The following is a 19,866-nucleotide window of genomic DNA, read 5'->3' as shown; positions in this document are numbered from 1 at the left end:
TCTTTAATAAGCAAGTGCTGTTTGGTATGAGAAAGAGACTCTCCAGGGAGAAAAACATTTTTTGATGCTCATAAAGTTTAATGTTTTTCACTTACTGTCTTTCTTTTGAAACTTGGGCATAATTTATTGAGCTGTGTTTGAAATATGCAGGCGGTTTCTAAGCATTCCTTCTGAGGAAATATGATTAAAAAGGTACACATGGCCTCCCCTGATTTCTGGAAGACATTAGACTATGACAAAGGGCCACATAATTTCAGAATTTACATCTTTATATGAAATTCTGTGCTCTCCAGCACGTGGCACAATAAATATAAAAGCAACACTTCAGGGTGAAATATTTTCAGGAGAAATGGGAAGTCTGATGTTATAACACTTCCTTGGTCTGGCAGCCAGTCCTCAGGAATAATAATAAGTTGTTCCACGGTGAGCCCCTGCTGTATGCCTGCCGGTCCCATTTGCTTCTCCCAGCAGCCCTGCCTGCTCAGCGTGACAGGTTCCCACTTTAGAGATAAGGAGACAGAGAGAGCACTAGTGCGGGACCTTGAAAGTGGTAGGCCTGCTTTTGAACTTGTTCTTCTGCCTTATGCTGGCTCAGATACTGAAGATGAATTTCTGAGGTAGGAAATATGCTGTTCCCGAGCCTTATTAAGTTGCCTGAGGATGAGCTAATACAGGGACAATGCTTAGTCCTGGGGCCAGTATAGAGTATGTGCCCAGTAAATATTTGTTCTTAATGATGACGAACTCTCCCTCCCCCTTCTCCCTTTTCTTCCTCCTCCTCCTCCTCTTCCTCCTCCTCCTCTTCCTCCTCTTCCTCTTCTGTTGCCTGCCCAGCAGGCTGGAGAAGGCTTTCTGTGCTGGGGAGACTGAAGAGGCCAAGGCTGAGCTGCCTTCCAAGTCTGGGATTCTTGGAAATCGATAGTCATTTCTGTAAGCAAGCCTGTAACAGCAGTGCTTTAGAAAGGAGAGGCCAGCAGAGCCTTTTAAAGTAATTCTTGACCCATTTTCACAAGCCCAGCCAAACACAGAGTTTTGTACTTGTACTTGTAACATTATAATTACAACCATTGTATGATGCCAGGTAAACTACATTATCTGCTGTGTTAACAGAGGAGAATCTTTGACCTCTTATCTTCCATTGTCCCCACTCCCACCCCCACCCTATTGATCCAGCAGAAAAGAGCAGCCCTGTAAGTATCTGGTTTTGTCACTGGCTTGGCAGCAATCCCAAGTAAGACAAGTGGAGCTGGGTGCGATCCTGTGCTCCCTGCCAGGACAGTGAACTTCTAGGAGACAGCATTGTCTCCTGGTGCCTGGCAGCTCATCGCCGCAGGGCCACACCTTCTTCTGTGGGAGCTCTGTGTAACAAAGGGTGTATGTCTGGGTGTCACCTGTTGGAATCATCGCTGTGTGGCTCTGGGAAAGCATTCTAGTCCCTTTGGACCTAAGTTTCCTTCCCTGTAAAATGGGAGCAATACTAGCACCCAACACGGTGTCCACGGCCACTGTGTGCCATCGTGCACGTTGTATACTGCACGAGGGCATGTGGCTCTGGGACAGGGGGAGCTCTATCTGGCCCAGGCTCTACTTTCTTGAGCCCGGGCCCCATAGCCTGTGGCCACTCAGAGAGGGCACCTTTTTCTTACTTGTATATATGAGCCCTGAAAGTACTTGCCATAGTAAGTGCTCAGAAAACAGTAACTGCTGTTACTACTATTGAGGAATCGTTTATGGAGAAGAGGAATGAATGGATCGAAGGAGTTGGGGACTAGGATAGACTGAGGTCTGAGTTAAGCTTTGAAAGGTGGGTGGGGGGTTAAGATTTGTGAATGGGAGGGAGGAGGAGGTGGACATAATCTCATTTGTCAGTATTTCCCTTTAAACATTTCCTCCCCTCCCCTTCCCGCCGTGCCCCTCCTGACATTGCTTGTATGCCTTGCCAGGGAAATTAGCGGGAAGCCATTGAAAGATATTTTTAAACTCTGAGTTATGGAGAAATTTTAACATACCTCAGTGTACCCATTACACTGCCCCATCCAGCTCCAGCTCCCGCTCCCAAGGCCAGTCCTACTTCACGCATGACCCTCTGTTACCCCCACCTCTATTATGGAAGGAAGTTGCAGATAATATCTCATTTTATTTGTCAAAATTGTAAAAAGTTTCAAGCAGAAAGAGACATAATCTGGTTTGTGCTTTGTGAGGGCTGTTTGAGCATCAGCCTGGGGGTGGGGTGTAGGAAAGGGGGCAGCAGGAAGGCAGTGGGCAGGCTGTCACGTCTGTCTAGGTGGTTCGGAACCAAGGCTTGTGCGGCAGGGTGGAGGAGAGGGGGACAGATCTGAGTGAGGTTAAGGCTGTGTATTCTAGAGAACCAGTGGCACTTGGTGATTTTATTGGTGCCTTTTTAATGGTGTAATAATGGCTAACAGTTATAGAGTGCTTAATGCGTGCTTGACTCTAAGCTAAGCACTTCCTACGTATGATCTCTTTTAAATCTCACAAAGCTCTGGGAAATTTAAACTATTATAATCCTCATTTTTTGGATGAGAAACTGAGGCCCAGAGAGGTAAAAGCAACTTGTTTGAAGTCACAGCTATGAAGTGGGGGGAGGAGGGTTTTAATCCCAGGTCTCCTGGTTCCGGAGTTTTTGCTTTAAACATAGCGCTATGCAGTGTCTGGTGACACTGCAACAGGACAGGTGACAACTGACAGGAGCCTGTTTGCAAAGCCTCATAGCTGTGTAGTGCCTCTTGTGTTCTTACATGACTGTGTCTTTCAGCAGAGGGCTGGAACTTACGGTTTGTCTTTGCTTTTGTCTGCCCTCATTGCTTATTTGTCTCAACCTCCAGGAAGGTGTTGGCTGCTATTTTATTATTGCCATTTCTGAATATTCTGCCTCTGTTCCTTCAGGGCCACTAGTGGGAAGGCAGGAAAGCAGAGGTGTTATCTGGGCTGTTAGCCACTGCTGCTCTCTGTAGCCTGTTTGCCCAGCTCATCTCTTGGATTCTCTGAAAGGTCGCACGTCAGGAGCAATGAGGACCAGCTCCGTTTTGGAGCTGTAACCATTACCTAAACATCGGTTTCTCAGAGGCATCCTGTTATTAATTGAGCTGTTGTTAGTTCTGGGTATTTCTTTTTTTCCATTAAAACGTAATCTCAGCTAAATGTTTTTAAGTAACTCTTCTCTCAAGCTCCAGGTTCTGAGCACAGAGGGGCTTGTTACAGAGGAGATTAAGGGAGTCTCATTTAAATGTGGATTTATCACTGGGGTTTCCTTACAAGTGTCTACTGAGCTTTGTGGCTCTGGCAGACAGAGCCCACATAACACTGCCAGGGTGACACTTCAGAGTGGATCTGCCTCGCTGGCTTCCAGTGAGAGTGTCATTTGGTGGCTCTACCAGGTGATGTCCCAAGATACCAGAGCTTCTGCCTCATTAGGACGATCCTCTGCAACCCCTGGGGTCAGTCCCATATACATCTTACTCAAAGCAAAAAGCAGAATGCAGGAAGAGAGTAACTGGACGGGTTTCAATGATGGGCCGTGAGCTCCTGAGTCAGACTGATCCTTTATTACAGACTGCTGACGTTGGACACTCGCTTTCCCTTTCTGAGCCTTGCTTTCCTCATCTGTAAAATGGGCATACAGGTCTCTCTCCAGGTTGCCATGTGTGCTAATGTGTAGAGCACCTTGAACACTGCCTGACCCCAGGAAGTGCTCATAATTATTTAAGGACCACCATCTGTGGCAGGCACTGGGTAGCCACCCGCACTCTTTTATTTCTTTGTTCCTCATGGTAAACCTGTGCAATAGAGGAAAATACCCTCATTTGACAAAGAAGATAGGAAGAATCGGAGACTGGAATTCTTTCCTCACGGTCAAACAGCAGTGAGTAGACAGGACCTGTGTTTGACGTTTACATTCCTCTTTCTACTGTGCCCCATCTGAGGTGCCCCCACTTAGATGACTCCTGATGCTGAGCATCCTGAAGTAATGTCTGTCAGTCCCTTGGAATGTCTTCATGTTGGAATTGTCATTTAGAAACTGGCTTCCAAAATGCCTTCACGTGAAGCAAAGCCACTTTGAAGAAAGTTCATCTTTGGCTGCTGGAGTTTGCAAAATCTTCTCTAGTTTTCCCTTTGGTTCTTGAATCGCACAGAGTGCCGTGAGTGCCCCTTCTCTTACTGCCAGCATCCCTCCCCCCAGGAGTTGTGTATGCAAATTGGCCTGTACCAAGCCAGTGTGGGCTTCTGGGATCTCAGAGGACAGTGCAAGCAGCCCAAGGCAATGCCTTTTCATGTGTGTGTGTGTGTGTGTCTCAGAGAGAGAGAGAGACAGAGGCAGAGTTGCTAGCCCCGCTTGCTGGTGATGGTGCATGCTGAAAGGCAGGGTAGTGAGTCCAAAACAGAGACTCAGAAATTTGAATCCCCGTTCTTCTTGCTTTGTGTGGCTTTGGGCAAGGTGTCTTCCCGTTCTGTGCCTCAGTCTCCTTAGCTCTAAAATTAGAAACAGCGCTCACCTCCCAGGGAGCTGTAGTATTTCAATGAGGTATTTCACTGAGAAAAGGTAGAGCGGCTCGGATGCAGAATGAGTGCTCTCTGAGCCTGACCTCCCTCTCCCCACAACCCCTGTGCAAATACTTTCCCATTTCTCTTCTTTTATGAGAGTCTCATTTCCATGCCCTACTCCTGTGAAGGTGCAGATTGGATTTGAAAACAAAGGAGGTGGTGTACAGTGCTGGCTCTGTGAGGGAATAAGCTCTGTGGCTTTAGACGGGCTACTTAGCCTCTCTGAAACTCGGTGCCCTCCACCCCCAAATTGGCATGGTGTTTCTCTTCCTGGGTTATTTATTTGCTGTCTGGTGGGTCACATGATGGAAAAGACATGGGCTTTGTACCCATAATAGCTATAGTTTAAATCCAAGCTGTCACTTAGGAACTTTGTAAACTGGGGCAGTTTGTTACTTAGTTCCTGAGCCTCACTTTCTTCCTCTGGGAAATGGGCACAGCCAGGCAGCTGTTGGAAGGGCTCAACAAGCCGGGGTCCAGAGAGTGATGGCAACTCTAATTTTTGAGGACTTCCATGACCTGTGTGCTGGGCTAGGTCTGAGCTTGCACTATTGCACTTGATTTTTAATTTTCTCAGTCTTCAAGCCTAGATTGACACTCTACAAGGAAACAATGTGCATGCATCTAAAAGAGCAACATATATCGATAGTGTTAGTTCTATCTTATTTTTAGCTCTTTTAAATTTAATCCCAAATGGTCATATTTTGGCTTTTTTTTATCATTATTCATCATTATTTCTAATAATTAACGAAGACATTATTTCAAATATAGCAAATGTATATAGTTGCTTTTCAAACTGTGTGGTGAAGAACCAGCTTAAAAAATTTTTTTCCAATTCATTGCAGACTGATACTTTTGCAAAATACTATAAAAATCTGTAAAAATTATGGAATTCCTGTATTTTGCAGCAACATGAAATTGCTTTAAATGTTTCTAAATGCTTAATGTCAATTCTGTGCTTGTCTCAGACTGGCAGCAAACAGCGTGTGTCCCAGCCCCAGTTCACAGACCCCTTTGGGGCAGCACTGCCACACGCTAACTTCCATGCCATTGCCAAGAATAACAGCGCTGCACGTGCAGCCGCTGTCGTCTGCTGTTGGCTGGCAGGCTTGACGTAGTGTTTCTCTGGCCCATGGCTTCTTTGCGTCAGCGAGAATTCAGTAGTTGAGAACTGACAAGTGGAAGAGCTTTTGTGACATCCCTATTTTGCATATGAAGATCTGAAAAACTGGTTTCTGAAACTAGGAGATGGACCAGTGCAATGGAGACTTCAGTGTGTGAAATCCTTCCCTTTTGTCTTTACCAGTGGTTCCAGAATCTGATGCATCATCATGGTCACTGGGGTGTTTAGACTCCTCGCCTTGGAGGGAGGCCCAGAAATCTACATTCCTCAGAAGCACTCCAAGTGACTAATGATCAGCTTTCTTAGGGCACCACTGGGTGACACTGTTTTACTCTTCTCTCCTCTGTGGGACAAACTCATCTCCTGAACCCCTGAAGAGCTTGGCTTTCTACCACACCCCAAGGAGGAGTTCGAAGAGCACAGATAGAGGGCCACCCTTGTCCTACCCATTCCTGACTCCCTGAGCCTACGGGCCTCATGCTTAGAAAGGCAGGCCCACCTTGTAGAAGGGTTGCGAGGCTCACAAGAGCTGATGGATATGATGCCGGGAGAAGGCCTGGCACATAGATGGTGCTCCAAGGTATCTTAAGGCAAATGGGCACTGGTGAGGTCTTGGTCTTTACTGAGGCAGGTGCAGTCATCATCACAAAAGGAGCTTCCAGATCCCTCCCCACAGCCAGTGTAAATGGGACCAAACACTTGGGCATTTTATCTAAGCTAGGTAGATTCCGAGGCTTCCAAGTGATCATTCTTGGAGAGTTTGGGTCTATGACCAAAAGAGCCTCGGTTGCTATTAAAATTTGGAGATGGGGGTATCTTGATCTAATTAATCTGGAAGCAGGTAATTAGCCGAAGGAGGGCAACGCATGATTTACTTGAATGTGATTAGATAGGACATTCTGATATGAAAGGAAGTGCCAGAGGCATTTAAAAACATTTATAATCCTTTCATGATTTGGCAGGTAATTATGATAATTTCTGAGATTTTCACAGACTTAAAAGCTTTTTCACAGCCACATTATTTTGGGAGATCATCTTCTATGATGTTTCAGCTGGAATGGATTACTCAGTCTCCTGAAGCTCTAAAGGCATCTTCTAAAGCCCAACTCAAACATCACCTTCTTGATGACACTTTCCTCTACTCTTATGCCAGCAATACCAAATAGGTGCCATTTCATAAGCCTAGCCACTCCACACACTGGTTGATTGGTTATGGCTGCCTGGGTGTCTTCTTGAGGAAGGAGTGCTGTCATTGATGAGAGATGTCTGCCAAGGGGCAGGGCATGGGAGAGAGTGGCTGAACCTGATATAGTTGATCAGTCCCCAGTGGCTGGGTATTTTGGTAGGTTCCTGACATTTGGTATTAAACTCCTACTTTAAATACATGTGGAAATACAGGGGCAGCATAACCCCTCAGCAGGGACTGGCCAAGTCACAGATGAAGGATTTTTAAAGTTTGGTAGATGTTGCCAAATAGCCCTGTGACTTCTAAAATATTTCTATTATCTTCTCACTAGTCTAAAGAATGAAACCCAAATGGTGATTGATAAGCATTCACACCTTATTAATTATGAGCATGCACTTTCCAAGCACAACTTGGGAACCATGTCTACTACCAGCCAGGTGTTCTCCTTGGGCCTTTCAGAGAATCAAGGCTCCATTCTCAACCCTTTGGTCCATGTTGGTCTGTGTGTGAAGCTGCGTCAGCTGTGATTAGTGTATATCCACTTGGCATTTGCTTTTGATTTGTCACTGTCAGTGTTGTCAAATGGCACCTCCTCGACTACCTTCAGATAATTTTTAAAGGAAATAAAAGTGCTCAGAGCAGGAAGATATACAGCAGCTGCTCAAAGTGGCCCTGAGTGTTGATGCTGCCAGAGTATAGTGCATGCTCACACCATGGTTCAGGGCGCAGATCGGCCAGAGGAGGCTGCCTGGCACGCGTTGGGGCCCATTAGAGAGGTGACTTCTCAGTGTTTTCTTTGGGGAGCCCTTCCCTGACATGCTGTCTTCCTTCCAAGTCTTCCTCTCCCGGGGCTCCAAGTGATTTCACCTTGAGGATGTGAACCACATGACATTTCTGTCCCCCTCCAGCACCAAGAACAATGCTTGGCATCTGGCTAACAATTCTGTTGGTGACATTTCCACTTGGGGAACAGTGAGTCTCTCCACAGCTGTCTGAGCTCCTTGGTACAGCACATATGGCCCTTTCCATCTGGCTTCTGGAGACCTTCCTGTTCTTCTTCCTTTATGTGATCACCCATCACGCAGAACCAGCTCTCAGTCACTGAGCATTGGCCAGGCCCCGACATGTGGCTGGGCCTGCTAAGAACAGTAGCTCACTTCCTCCACACAGGGGCTCAGTAAAGTGGGGATGGGTTTTAATTCCCGTTTTGTAGGTGAACAGTCTCGGGCTTATAGAGGTTAAATGACTCGTATTAGCGCACGTTGTCCATAAGTGATCAAGCACAGGCTTGTCTTACACCAGAGTCCGAACCCTTAACCAGCTCTCGCAACTGCCTCCCTGTCAGCCTTCGTGCCTTTGCACCTGGTCTTTCCTCCACTGGTGCACCTTTCTCCTCTTTGTCTCCTGGGTGACCTATGGCTCAGCGGGTTTACAGAACTGTGGAGGACGGAGTGAAAGTTAGTAAGGCACTGAAAAGGAGTGGGCAGGAGATAGGGTTAGAGAGGCTGGTGCCAGATTTTAAGGGTGTTTGGATTCTATCCTTAGGACAGTGGGAAGCACTGAAGGTTTTAAAAAGCAGGTGACAATATCTGATGTTGTTCTGGAAAAACCACTCTGCCTACTTGGCAAAGAATGGTTTGGCAGGCACGTGTTTTCTTTCTGCCCTATTTCCTGCTGTAGCTGTTGAAAATAAGAAATGAAGGTTAGATTGGACCTGTAAGTGCCCTCAGAACCTAATAGAAATTCCAGCTGGCAGTGGTTGTGTAGCCTGCTGTTATTTTTATGATAATGGGAACTATTTGTGATCTCAGATTCCTCTTCTGAGGCTCACTCTAAGTTTTGAATTCATTTCTAGTTATTCCAGAGTTTGGAAAGAGTTATTTGAGGAACATTAAGCTCAGTATGGTTTGTGTAAGATGAAAGCTGTTTATACCAGTGGCTGTACATAGGGATATCTAATACAAAATTCAGAATTTCAGAGCTGAGCTACAGCAATGAACATAGCGATTTTAATGGCTGCTGGAAATTATTTCATTACATTTTGTCTCCTCAGTGCCGTTGGATTTTTCCCCCAATCCCTGGTGAAATGAAAGCTTCGTCTGACGTGGTCAAGTCACTTTTCTGGCTTCAAAAGAAAACCAGGCTTTTGACATCTCACGATAAACACTTCTTATAGCTGGGGTGTTCTGATGATTTATGCATCTATGGAAAATTGTTTAAACATTCTGTCTCCCACTGTAAAACAAAATAAAAACAAAAACGAAACAAAAACCTGCTTTGCTTTGGAAGTGAGAGTGGCATTGATTTAAAACTTGAATTTTGCAGGGGCATATTAGCAGGTGTTCAGCAGGAACATTGCCAGTTGTGTGCTTCCTGCTGACTGTGGGGTAACTGGATTCTCAGCCATGTGAAAGTTTATGGAGGGTGTATGTGATTACTGTGAAGAGAATCCACACAGGCATTATTAGTGATATTGTATTTATTTGTGAAAGGCCAAAGGAAGATCAAAAGTTGTTTTTTTTTTAATACAAAAGGAGTAAGGCTAGTGGAGAATATTAATTTTAGGTCTGTACAAGGAAAAAACTGTTTAAAGCTCAGTGGTCTCCCTTTGTTAATTGCATGGTTCTTGCAGCATCTTTTGTGCCACTTCCACTTTGCATTTCATGCTGGTTTGAAAAAAAATGGGTACCAAAGGGACAAAAGAGGGTGCTATTCGCAGGGTGGGGCTTCACAGGACAAGGTAATGGAAGCTTCAGGATTATAACTGGGAGCCTGATAAATTTGACATTGGTTGCACTGTGGCTTCCTTTAGTTTCATGTGAAGAGTTTTAATTCTGGTAAAGAGTCTAGTGGATATCCTGGCTGATAAATGAAAGTGCACCTTTTTAGGAAACTAGAAACTAAGGGAAAATAGAAAGAATAGACTTTGATGAATGTTAATATTCTGCTGTATTTCCTTTTTGGCCTTTTACCTCTTACATAATAACATATCCAAAAAAACAGAGGGCTCCCTTTTATTCCTCCCGAGGCATCAAGACTCAGGTTAATGATCCTTTTTTTTCCTAAAGCCTCTTTCAATATCCTTTCTTAATTCTGATGACGCATTTTATATGTTATATAAAGTACTTACTGCAAATGGTCTGATATTTATGCATTATAGAGAGCATCATAAGTGCCTTGACCATATGGGATATCTTTGAGCTTTTTGTAGGTTGTAGCTGGAAAGATCTGTTGTTCATTCTACATCATAGATTACCTTACAGCTACCACTGTTTTTATTTATTTGGTGTCAGCTAGGTGTATTGCATGAATGTGGAAAACTTTGAGGGCTCACAGTGGGCCCGCGTGGGTTATATCTGGGCACAGTGGAGAGGTAGGACTGTGGCAGGTAGCCCAGTGGTCCCTCAAGGGCTAGGGCTCCAGGTTCAGTCCTTCATTAGCTTCATGACCTTGACCCAGCACCTTAAACTACAGCATGTTTCTCTTTATGTAAGGTGGGAATAATATTACCTGCCTCGTTCTACCAGAACTGTTGGAACAAAGATACAAGGCCTACACAGGAAGTGTTTTCCTGGCATAGACTAAGTAAACAGTGACTGAGGAGGGGTTGTGCTGCTGCAGCTGCATCTGTCACCATCGCTGTCATCATCTCTGCAGGCTCTGGTTCTGTGTCCTTGGTTTTCAGAGCCAAGGCCCTGATGAACAGAAATGGTCAGTTATTCTACTGGTGCCCCTAGCAGGGAAATTCTCGACAGATATAACTTAGATTAGAAAGAAAAGTGTTGCTAGAAACGTGTTCATTAATTAAGAATAAAAGCCTAAGGTACAAAATGACCTGATACAGTCATGTTCTGATCATAAAACATACTGCGGACTGTCGATTTCATAGTGTTAAAAAGTCAACCAAGTAGTAAAATGTATCCAACATTTGGGTGGATTTGCATAGCTCGTAGGTGAGCCATGTTAGTCTCCAGCCCAGACAACCTCCTGATGCCTGGCTGTTATGATAAGTGGGCCCAGAGCAGCGGGGAAGTCCTTGGGAAGGGTCTGCCCTCTGAGCCTCATGGTTCCGTGCTTATGTGTTCCAGGTGGCGGAGATGCATGGTGAGCTGATTGAGTTCAACGAGCGCCTGCACAGGGCCCTCGTGGCCAAGGAAGCCCTCGTGTCCCAGATGAGGCAGGAGCTCATCGACCTCCGGGGGCCGGTGAGTGCTCGGGAACATCTCGGTCTTGCCCTGGTGCTCAGTCTCTGTCTGTCCACCCAGCTCTTCTGTCCACAGCCCCGCTGTTTAGTTTGTTTGTTGTTAGCAATGGCAAGGGTATGGGAAAGACCAGTGTCTAGAGTGAGCATTCATGTACCTACCATCCAGATTTTATATGTATTAACCTTAATGACATTTGCTTTATTTTTAGGTAGGAGGGATGGAATAAATAAAATAAATGCTACAAATTCTGTTGACACCACCTCTGCAACATTTCATACTCCTGCCTTCAGTATCGATAGCCTTCTCTTCTGTATTTTTATAATTTACTACATAGATAAATTCCTATGAGCAATAAACAATATTGGTTTTGTGTAACTTTTACCTACATGGTACTACTTTTACATATCTCTTTGCTCCCTGTTTTTGTTTATTTGTTTGTTTTTAATTCAATACTAGATTTGAAGACTATCCTATATGGAGCTAGCATAGAGATTTTAAACTGTATCACCTTGATAGTTTAAGCTGTATAATTATTTGGGGAGGGGGACTATTCTGTGCATGTAGGATGTTTAGCAGCATCCCTGACCTCTGCTCACCAGAGGCCAGTAGGACCCATTCTGTCCTGGCACCAGAGATGTCTCCAGACATTGCCAGATGTCTCCTGGGGGCAAAGTCACCCCTGGTGGAGAACTCCTGATCTGGTTCATTCACTTTCTTGATTTTAGTTCTCTGCCAAATGAAATACCACATATCTTTAATCCGGTCATAGGTCCACAGATATTCAGATTGTTCCTGACATTCTGTTGTTACAACCATGATGCTGAGAGCATCTTGTCCTTCTGAACACATTTATAATAGTTTCTTTTTCATTTAAAACAAATATGAAATGCCCAAAGGTAGGCAGATTAGTATAAGGCATCTTATCTATCCATTGTTAAATTGAGTTATTAATTCTGGTTAATCTTTTTGAGTTTATCCATACCTACTTGCCCCTTCTGCATAGTTTTGGATCAGATACTGAATGTTAGTTTATCTACAGATATCTCAGTGTGTGTATATGTCAGGGGGGCATTTAAAAATAAGAAAATATAAGTGTGATATCATCGTCATTCCTCCATTACCTATTATTCCTTTGTTCCATCAAATATCAGTGTTAAAATTTACTGTCTCATAATTTTTTATAGTTTTTTGAATCACAAGGTCCAAGTGTTATATTGGTCATGGCTCTTGATGTTTTAAATTGTAGTAAACTATACATAACATAAAAAATTCACCATTTTAGCATTTTTTTAAGTGTACAGTTTCGTGGCACTGGGTGCATTCACGGTGCTGTGTCACCATCACCACTGTCCGTCATCATCTCCTGAACTTGAAGTTTTGTCTTCCCCAGCTGAAACTGTACACTCATTCCTCCTCCCTTTAACTCCCCATTCCTCTCTCCCCCCGGCCCTGGAAATCCGTATTCTACTTGCTGTCTCTATGAATTTAAATATTCTCTTATATTTCTTTTCATTCTTTAGAGCCCTCATTTGTGTCTCTCTCTTTTTTTTTTTTTTTTTTAACAATTTATTTATTGAACCCTGGGTCATTTTTACCACCTGATTGTATCTCTAATCAGTGCTGTTTGACATGCTGCTCTGTTAACTGTATTTCCTTACATTGGCTTTTGAACTTTGATCAGGTTTAATTTTGCTAAAGACATAATTCTTATTGGAGTGATGTTTTCTTTCAGGAAATGCACAATGTCTATTTGTCTGTCTCTTTTTGATCTTAGTAGCCATTTATTATCACTTCCTACCTCGGTTCATCACCCGAATGTTTCCTTCAAGTCAATGTCTAAGTGTGAAATTCCTGAGTTGTGGGGTGCTGTGTCTTAAACTGCACAGAGTTTTACTGCATTGTAAAGTAAAAATACGTATTTGTGATTCCCTCTATCAGTGGGCAAGTCTTCCTTTCAGCACTTTTATTTTCTTACTAACACATTTGGGTATGAGGCGGCTTTACGTTTTATTTCTCTGACAGATAAGGTGGATCCTCTTTTCTTTTTCCTAATTTTATTTATTTTTAGGAAGAAGGGAGGGAGGAAGACAGAGGGACAGAGAAACATTGACGTAAGAGAGGAATATCAATTGGCTGCCTCCTGTACACCTCCAACTGGGGACCTGGCCCACAATCTAGGCATGTGCCCTAGACTGGGAATCGGAGAGAGAACCTTCACGGGCCAATGCTCAGTCCACTGAGCCACAGCAACCAGGGCTGGACTGTCTTTTCATTTGTTTATTGCCCATTTGGGTTTCCACCTCTGTGAGTTGTTTCTCATGGTCTTTGCCCATTTTCTTTCTATTGGATTCTGTTTCCTTTCCCTACTGATTTGTAGCAGTTTATATATATAAAATGTTTTTTTATTTATACTTGTTATAAATATTCCCTCCCAGCCTCCCGGCCTGTGGTTTAATCATTTACTTTTAATAATTTCAAACATAATGTAAAAGCAGAAAGAGTCATTTAATGAATCCCCATCACTGAACTTTAACAATAATCAACTGACAGTCCTTCCTGCTTCATTCATACTCAGTCCTGTCATTTCCCAATATTTGCAATATTTGGATGCCTACTCAAGCCTGGATATTTTATTCCTAAATATTTTAATATTTATCACTGAAAGATACTTATAGTACTATTAGCATGTCTAAAAAATTAATGGTAATTCCTTTATTATCAAATGTCTAATCAGTGTTCAATTTCCTTAAATGTTTTTCCAAATTATTTGCTCTAATCAGAATCCTGATAAAGTACACATATCGCATTGGGGGATAGGTCTCTTCAGTCTACTGTCATCTGCATATTCCCCTCTATATTTCTGTTCTCTTTCCTCTTGCCTTCTTGCTGTTCCTGTTGAAGGAACTTGGCCTTTTGAACTGTAGGTTTTCCTGTTTTGGATTTTGTTGATTGCAGCCCTGTGGTGATGCTCCCCACGTTTCTCTGTTTGGATTGGTCACGAGCTCTGCAAGCGCAGTGAGTTTCAGGTCTGGTTCTGTGCTGACAGAGGATGTGGTATGTGCCTCCACCAGGAGGTGCAGGAGTGCTGGTTCCTGTCCAGCTCTGTTTATGAGAGTCAGGCATGTTGAATGTTGCTTCCTGTGCTTGAGGCACTGTGGGCGAGTCCCTGAGTGAGTTTGTTTTCTATCCCTCATAATTCAAGACTTTGTATAAGCCTTCATAAAAGGATTTCTTTAATTAGGGAGGTTCAGGTTTCCTAAGAAGGAAACACCTTTAATAAAAACCTATTGTACTCTAGGACCCCTTTGTGGAAGGTGATTTTATCTCTGTGAGGCTCTCAGAGGCCCCACATCTTTCACTGAGTATGTTCACTAGATTCCAACTCAGGTTTAATCACAACGTCTATTCTCTTTCTCCACGTTCCACCAACCCTAGGAAATTGGGAGGAGCACTTATGAGGGGCTCCCATGTGTTACCCACTGACCTTCTGAGCAAGGTCCTGAGCCCTTCTGCAGTGGCCTTCCCAGTTTGCCCCACATTAAAGCCTTGGACAGTGTCTAACGTGGCTCCTCCTTTCCCTGCAGCTGAGAGAGGACAGTGAGGCTGCGGGGATGGAGAAGTCCCGGTGCTGCCCTCAGTTTCCCAGTGTGAGTGGGGCGGGCTGTGGGCAGGCATGCCTCTCCTGCCTCCCTATGTAGTTCCAAGGTCCTGACACTCTCCAAGGCCCACCTTACTAAAGAGGGACCTGCTGGCAGGTGAGGACCAAGGAGTGGTGGTCCCATTCCATAGGATAGGTCTAGACTCTGTGGGAGGCTTGTGTGTCCTTTATGCTGAAGGAAAGATGGGTGAGTACTTTCACTGCAGATGCATTTCCAGAGAGCAGCTTCAGTGTACTATTCTCCTTGTGAACTGTAAAAACAATAAGCCAGCTAATACAAATCATCACTTCTAATTTTAATAGCTAACATTGTTTACCAACTGTAGCAGTAACTACTGTTATGATCCCATTTTGCAGAAGAGGAAACTCAGAAATAAAGTAACTCAGCCAACATCACACAGTGGGAACTGGCAGATCTGGGTCTATCTGCCTTGAAAGACTGGATTTTTCTTTAAACAGTGGAAACTTAGAAAATTTTGGACTCTTGATGAAACTCATTACTCCCATTGCTAAACAGTCAAGTAGTATAAAAGGAAGTTCAGTGAAAAATAAATCCCCCCCCACATCCCTGTCCCCTAGTTTTCCTGCCCCATGGTAATACCAATGACTAGTCTTGGATTGTCTTTCCAAACACCTGCATGTTTTAGTATCTGGTAGCCTGCTACATTCACTGTTCTGTATGCCCCCATGCGCTAACAAATACTTTAGAGATTTTTTTAATTTTACTTTACATGTAGATCTTTGTCATTCTTTTTAAGAACTGTATTGTATTCCCTTGAATTGACAATATCATGATTTATTTAGCCAGGCTTCTGTCGACAGATATTGAATTGTTTCCCATTTTTATTTTTATAACAATATTGGCATAACATTCTTGTGAAATCTCACTTTCAGATGAGAATGTCTGGCAGCAAGTGTTGCTCAGCTCGGTGGGTGAAGCCCCAGAGTTTTTGCCTTGCAAGACCCCTGGGCACTGGGGAAGACCACCACCTTCTTCCATCCTCTATCTGTTGCAGGAAAACTTTTCCCGAGGGTCAGCATCCACCAGCAGCTTGTGATTTATCAAGTTCCAGCAATGTTTAGGCACATATTAGGTCTTCACCTTCATTCTCTTGCTTATTGTTGAAGACAAGCCTATGAAACAAGGGGGACGATTATCTTTTCATAAATATGGTAGCTGAGGTGTAGAAGGGTATATGTAGTTCTTTCCAGGCTTCTCATAATGCTCCGCCACAGTGCTGGGCTCCCAGCACGCTGGCTTTCTTCTGCTGTAGGCCCTTTCTTCCTCCCTTTTTGAGACCTTTGCCCCTGCTGTTCTCTCTGCCTGCAACAGTATTCAGGGCACAGGTAGCTCATTCCTCAATATCAACTTGTCACTTCCTTAGGAAACCCTCCTGATGTCCTGCCAAAGTCATATTTTTCATAATGAATATATGCTTATATGTATATCTCCCTTCTCTTAATGCAATTTGGCATCTCTCAGTGATCAGTGTCTGTCTCCCCTGCTCTGAGGGCAACTTCCATGTCTTGTTCTGCTCCCCTTGAGTCCTAGTGATCCATCCACGAGGTAGGTGCTCAGTAAAGGCGGGTTGGTTCACTGAGTGAATGAGTGAGTGAGTGAGTGAGTGAATGAATAGATATCACAGGTAGTATTTGGTGGAGTCCAGATTTTTCCTGGGCCTCTATGACATGCAAGCCCACCTTCTCTCCTCCGTGCCACACTGACTTTTGCTTCAAGTCTGCATGCCCTTTAGGATGTCTGTTCTCACAAAGGCAGCTCTGGTCCTCATGGGATTCTCTCCTGGGGCAGGTTACTTGACAGCCAAAGGGGCGAGAGTAAAGTTGTCATTAAGGGCCTAAAGGCTGTTGGAAAAGCTAGCCATTTCAGCAGTGGCCCCAAGGGGACACCTTGACCTTGTCATTATTGCTTCAAGCCCACCCTGCTGCTCTAGAGTCAGACAGCTGGGGCAAAAGGAAGGAGGAAATTTCAAGTTCAGTTGCAAATTTGGAGCCTTATCTCCCTTTTAATTGTGAGAGGCATTTGTCCTAGGAATCTCAGCCTCTCCCCCTTTCATTTTCTCTTAGCTTGACTCTGCAGACACTGGATGTTTGAACGCCCGAAGGGCATGGAACCCCAGTCCCCTCTTCTATGGAACGGGGAGTCCCGTGGCAGCAGCCTCATTGGGCAGCCAGTTGAGACACTGCCAGTAAAATAGCTCAGTGGTGGGCATGTGGTAGGAGCCCCACCCTGTTTTCATCTCTGAATCCCCAGGGCACAGCACCGTTCCCTGCACACAGTAGGTACTCACTGAATGTTGGTTAAATGAGAACTTAACTTATTTTCATAGAGCAGAAAATGACTGCATGGACCAAAGAATACTTTTTTAAAAAGATAGGTGTAGCCCTGGCCCAGTAGCTAAGAACTTTGGAGCATCATCCCATACATCATAAGGTTGTGGGTTTGATCCCCCGTCAGGACGTATACGGGAGGCAACCAGTTGACATTTCTTCCCCCCCCCAACCCACCCCCAGCTCTCTAAACATCAGTCAACATATTCTTGGGTAAGTATTAAAAAAATTAAACGATAAGCACAGGGACACAGTTTCTTCTTAGTGGCACCTTTTTATAATATTATAGACTTTTAAGCTAAGTCACTTGTTTTAAGAAGGACTTTGGGAGTGAGGGTTGACTTTCTTCTCTTTTCCTTTTTTGAATGTGTTTTTTAGGACTCTATCTTATTATTTTTTCCCCTCTGGTTTAATATGTGAATGCTGGAGGGTTTTGTTTTTGTTTTTTTACCTTTTAGCTAGATTTGATTACAGCCCTGAAAATTCTCTGGGAGAAGAGCTCCTGTTTTGAATAATAAATGGGGCTGGGGAAATCAGATCTGTGACATGTGAGACGTAGAGGTCAATTAAAGCCACAGCACAGGGAAAGCAGAGAGTGAAACGACTCATTAAATGCAGGTTTGTTCCCACAGGGGCAGGAAACTTGGTCTCACTTGATGTAATTGAATTTGGATTCCTCTTTTCTCTGGTTAGTCTCTGTTCTCAAGTACCATTTAAGTGGCTCGCCTCTACTTAAGCAGAAGAGATGGCCCAGTGTGGTCTGACTTGAGGTCTGTATAATCACTACCCTGACTGAAAGCATCAACCTGCTGGTTTATTCCTCCAGTCACTGCTCTCACCTGTTCCCTCCCCAGTCTGTTGGTGAGGGAGCCACCTTTTGTTAGTCATTTACTGTGTGCTTGATGTTGGTCTCACTCTCAGAACAACTTTGTATAATTTATTTATTAGATCCCATGTTCAGCCGAGCAAACTGAGGTGCAGATTGAGTTCATGATTTTCCCCAAGGCATGCAGCTTCCTGGTAGCACAGAATGCAAATCCAGGACTATCTCATTGTTTAACAGGATGCTGCTTACACTTTTGTGTGTTCATTAGTTCTTTCTTTTACTCATTTCATAGAAATTGTAGTATCATTTTGCTCTAGGCACAACACTTGTTTTTTTTTTTTAATCTTTAAAAAAAGATTTTATTTATTTATCTTTATAGGGGAAGGGAAGGAGAAAGGGAGAGAAACATCAATGTATGGTTCCCTCTTGTGGGTCCTCTGCTGGGAAGTGTGCAGACGCACATGTCCGCAACCCAGGCATGTGCCTTGAGTGGGAATCCAACCACAATCCTTTGGTTCCCAGGCCCACGCTCAATCCACGGAGCTACACCAGCCTGGGCTGAGTGGTTTCAAAGATTCAGATCCCTGATGGAATGAAATTGAACAATGTGAGATTTAAGTGTTTTCCGTAAGTTTCTCTTCTATAGCACTTCCCTCCAGAGTACCTCATGGCTCTCCAAAGGGAGTAGACATAGCATGCATTATATGCATTATTTCCCACAATTATTTCCCCAAGGAGCATCTTTTCTAAGATGCTTTTCAAGGAATGCATTTGGGAGACATAGGGCCGAGTTGCGTATCGTGTTAGTTACCCATGCACTGGCTGGCAAGAAGGCCATGGAAGCCTGGTTTGTTTCATGAGCCTTCCTGGGTATGGGATCCAATGGGCTTGGAGGAGAGGAGGTGACATTGTGTGGCTGTGGGGCACAGTGAGCCTGCCCACTGTCTACTGTAGGTGAGTGACAGACTGGCATTCACTCTAGCTGGCCTCCTACTCACCCCCAGCCGGCTGGGTCTCAGTCACGTTACAGCACTGGATCCCCGGCATCTCGGGCCTCTTTCAGATTGCCTTTCAAAGACCTGGTTATTTTGGTTTTCTCTTGTATTCTCTGTTTTGTCTATTTTGCTCCGTTTCTCTCTCTTTTATTTGCCTCTGTGTGCTCCTCTTTTTATTCCTTTCCTGCCATCTGCCCCTCTCTCCTTGCTTCTCTTTTTCTCACCCTGTCTTTGCCTTTTCGGTCCGCCTCCGTCTGACCTCACCTCGGTCTCTGTCTCCTACTTCCTGGGTGTGTGTTGGTCTCCGTCTGCCTGTGTTTCTCTGCATCTGTGTCACCCTATCCGCTCCCTTCCCACTGTCTTTGTTTCCATAAACATTTCACATCACTCTGTGACATACTGATAATTTCTGTTCATTGCAGTTGTCTTGGAAAAACCACAAATCCTTCTGGCTTCTTCTTCATTGTCTAAGATCTCTGTGTTTTGCATAAGGTCCCTATTATGTGGCTTCCGGTAGAATCCACTTCCATGAAAGCCTTTGCAGACCCTCCCTTCCCAAGCCCTTGGCTGACCCCTCATCTGTGTTTCCATGGCACTTTGTGCTCCAGCATTTGTCACTCTGTATAATCATTTTATGCTGAATTTTCTTTTTTTCACCTGTGGACTGAGACAGGGACTATGTGTTCATTTCCTTCTTCTCGGAGGCTGGCACACAGAGTCACCCATGGAGCATGATTATGAATCTTACCGTGCACCTGTGGTATCTATGGTAACACTCTGTTAGCCACAGCTTTGGATTACCCAGAAAGGGGCCTTCCTGGGTCCTGCTGGGTAACAGAGACTTGCTGTAAGCTGCTTGGCGTTTCCACAGGTCAGCTTCCCGCCACTGTTGAAATAACTGAGCTGGTGGGAGAGAAGGACAAGCGATTTAAAATGCAGAGTGAGATAGGTGGGAAAACTC

At 44.3% G+C, this 19,866-nt stretch overlaps 1 protein-coding gene across 4 annotated transcripts in view; it reads left to right on the top strand.

Annotated features, from left to right (window-relative positions):
• The window catches only part of SNX29 (sorting nexin 29), a 569,005-nt gene that overhangs the window by 356,862 nt on the left and 192,277 nt on the right, over positions 1-19,866 (top strand). For 3 of the 4 annotated variants that reach the window (XM_037151196.2, XM_053672142.1, XM_037151198.2), the window contains one exon: positions 10,961-11,077. In XM_037151196.2, coding sequence (XP_037007091.2) covers positions 10,961-11,077 — 117 coding nt within the window. Of the gene's footprint in view, positions 1-8,925; positions 9,090-10,960; positions 11,078-19,866 lie in introns of those variants that run through there. The other variant, XM_053672144.1, reaches the window with a different exon arrangement.

Source organism: Artibeus jamaicensis, unplaced genomic scaffold (genome assembly GCF_021234435.1).
Source record: "Artibeus jamaicensis isolate MK-2021 breed Jamaican fruit bat unplaced genomic scaffold, CSHL_Jam_final contig_729, whole genome shotgun sequence".
Classification (NCBI taxonomy): domain Eukaryota; kingdom Metazoa; phylum Chordata; class Mammalia; order Chiroptera; family Phyllostomidae; genus Artibeus; species Artibeus jamaicensis.
Note: the sequence above shows the minus strand (reverse complement) of the source record. Positions and strands in the feature narration are given on the sequence as shown.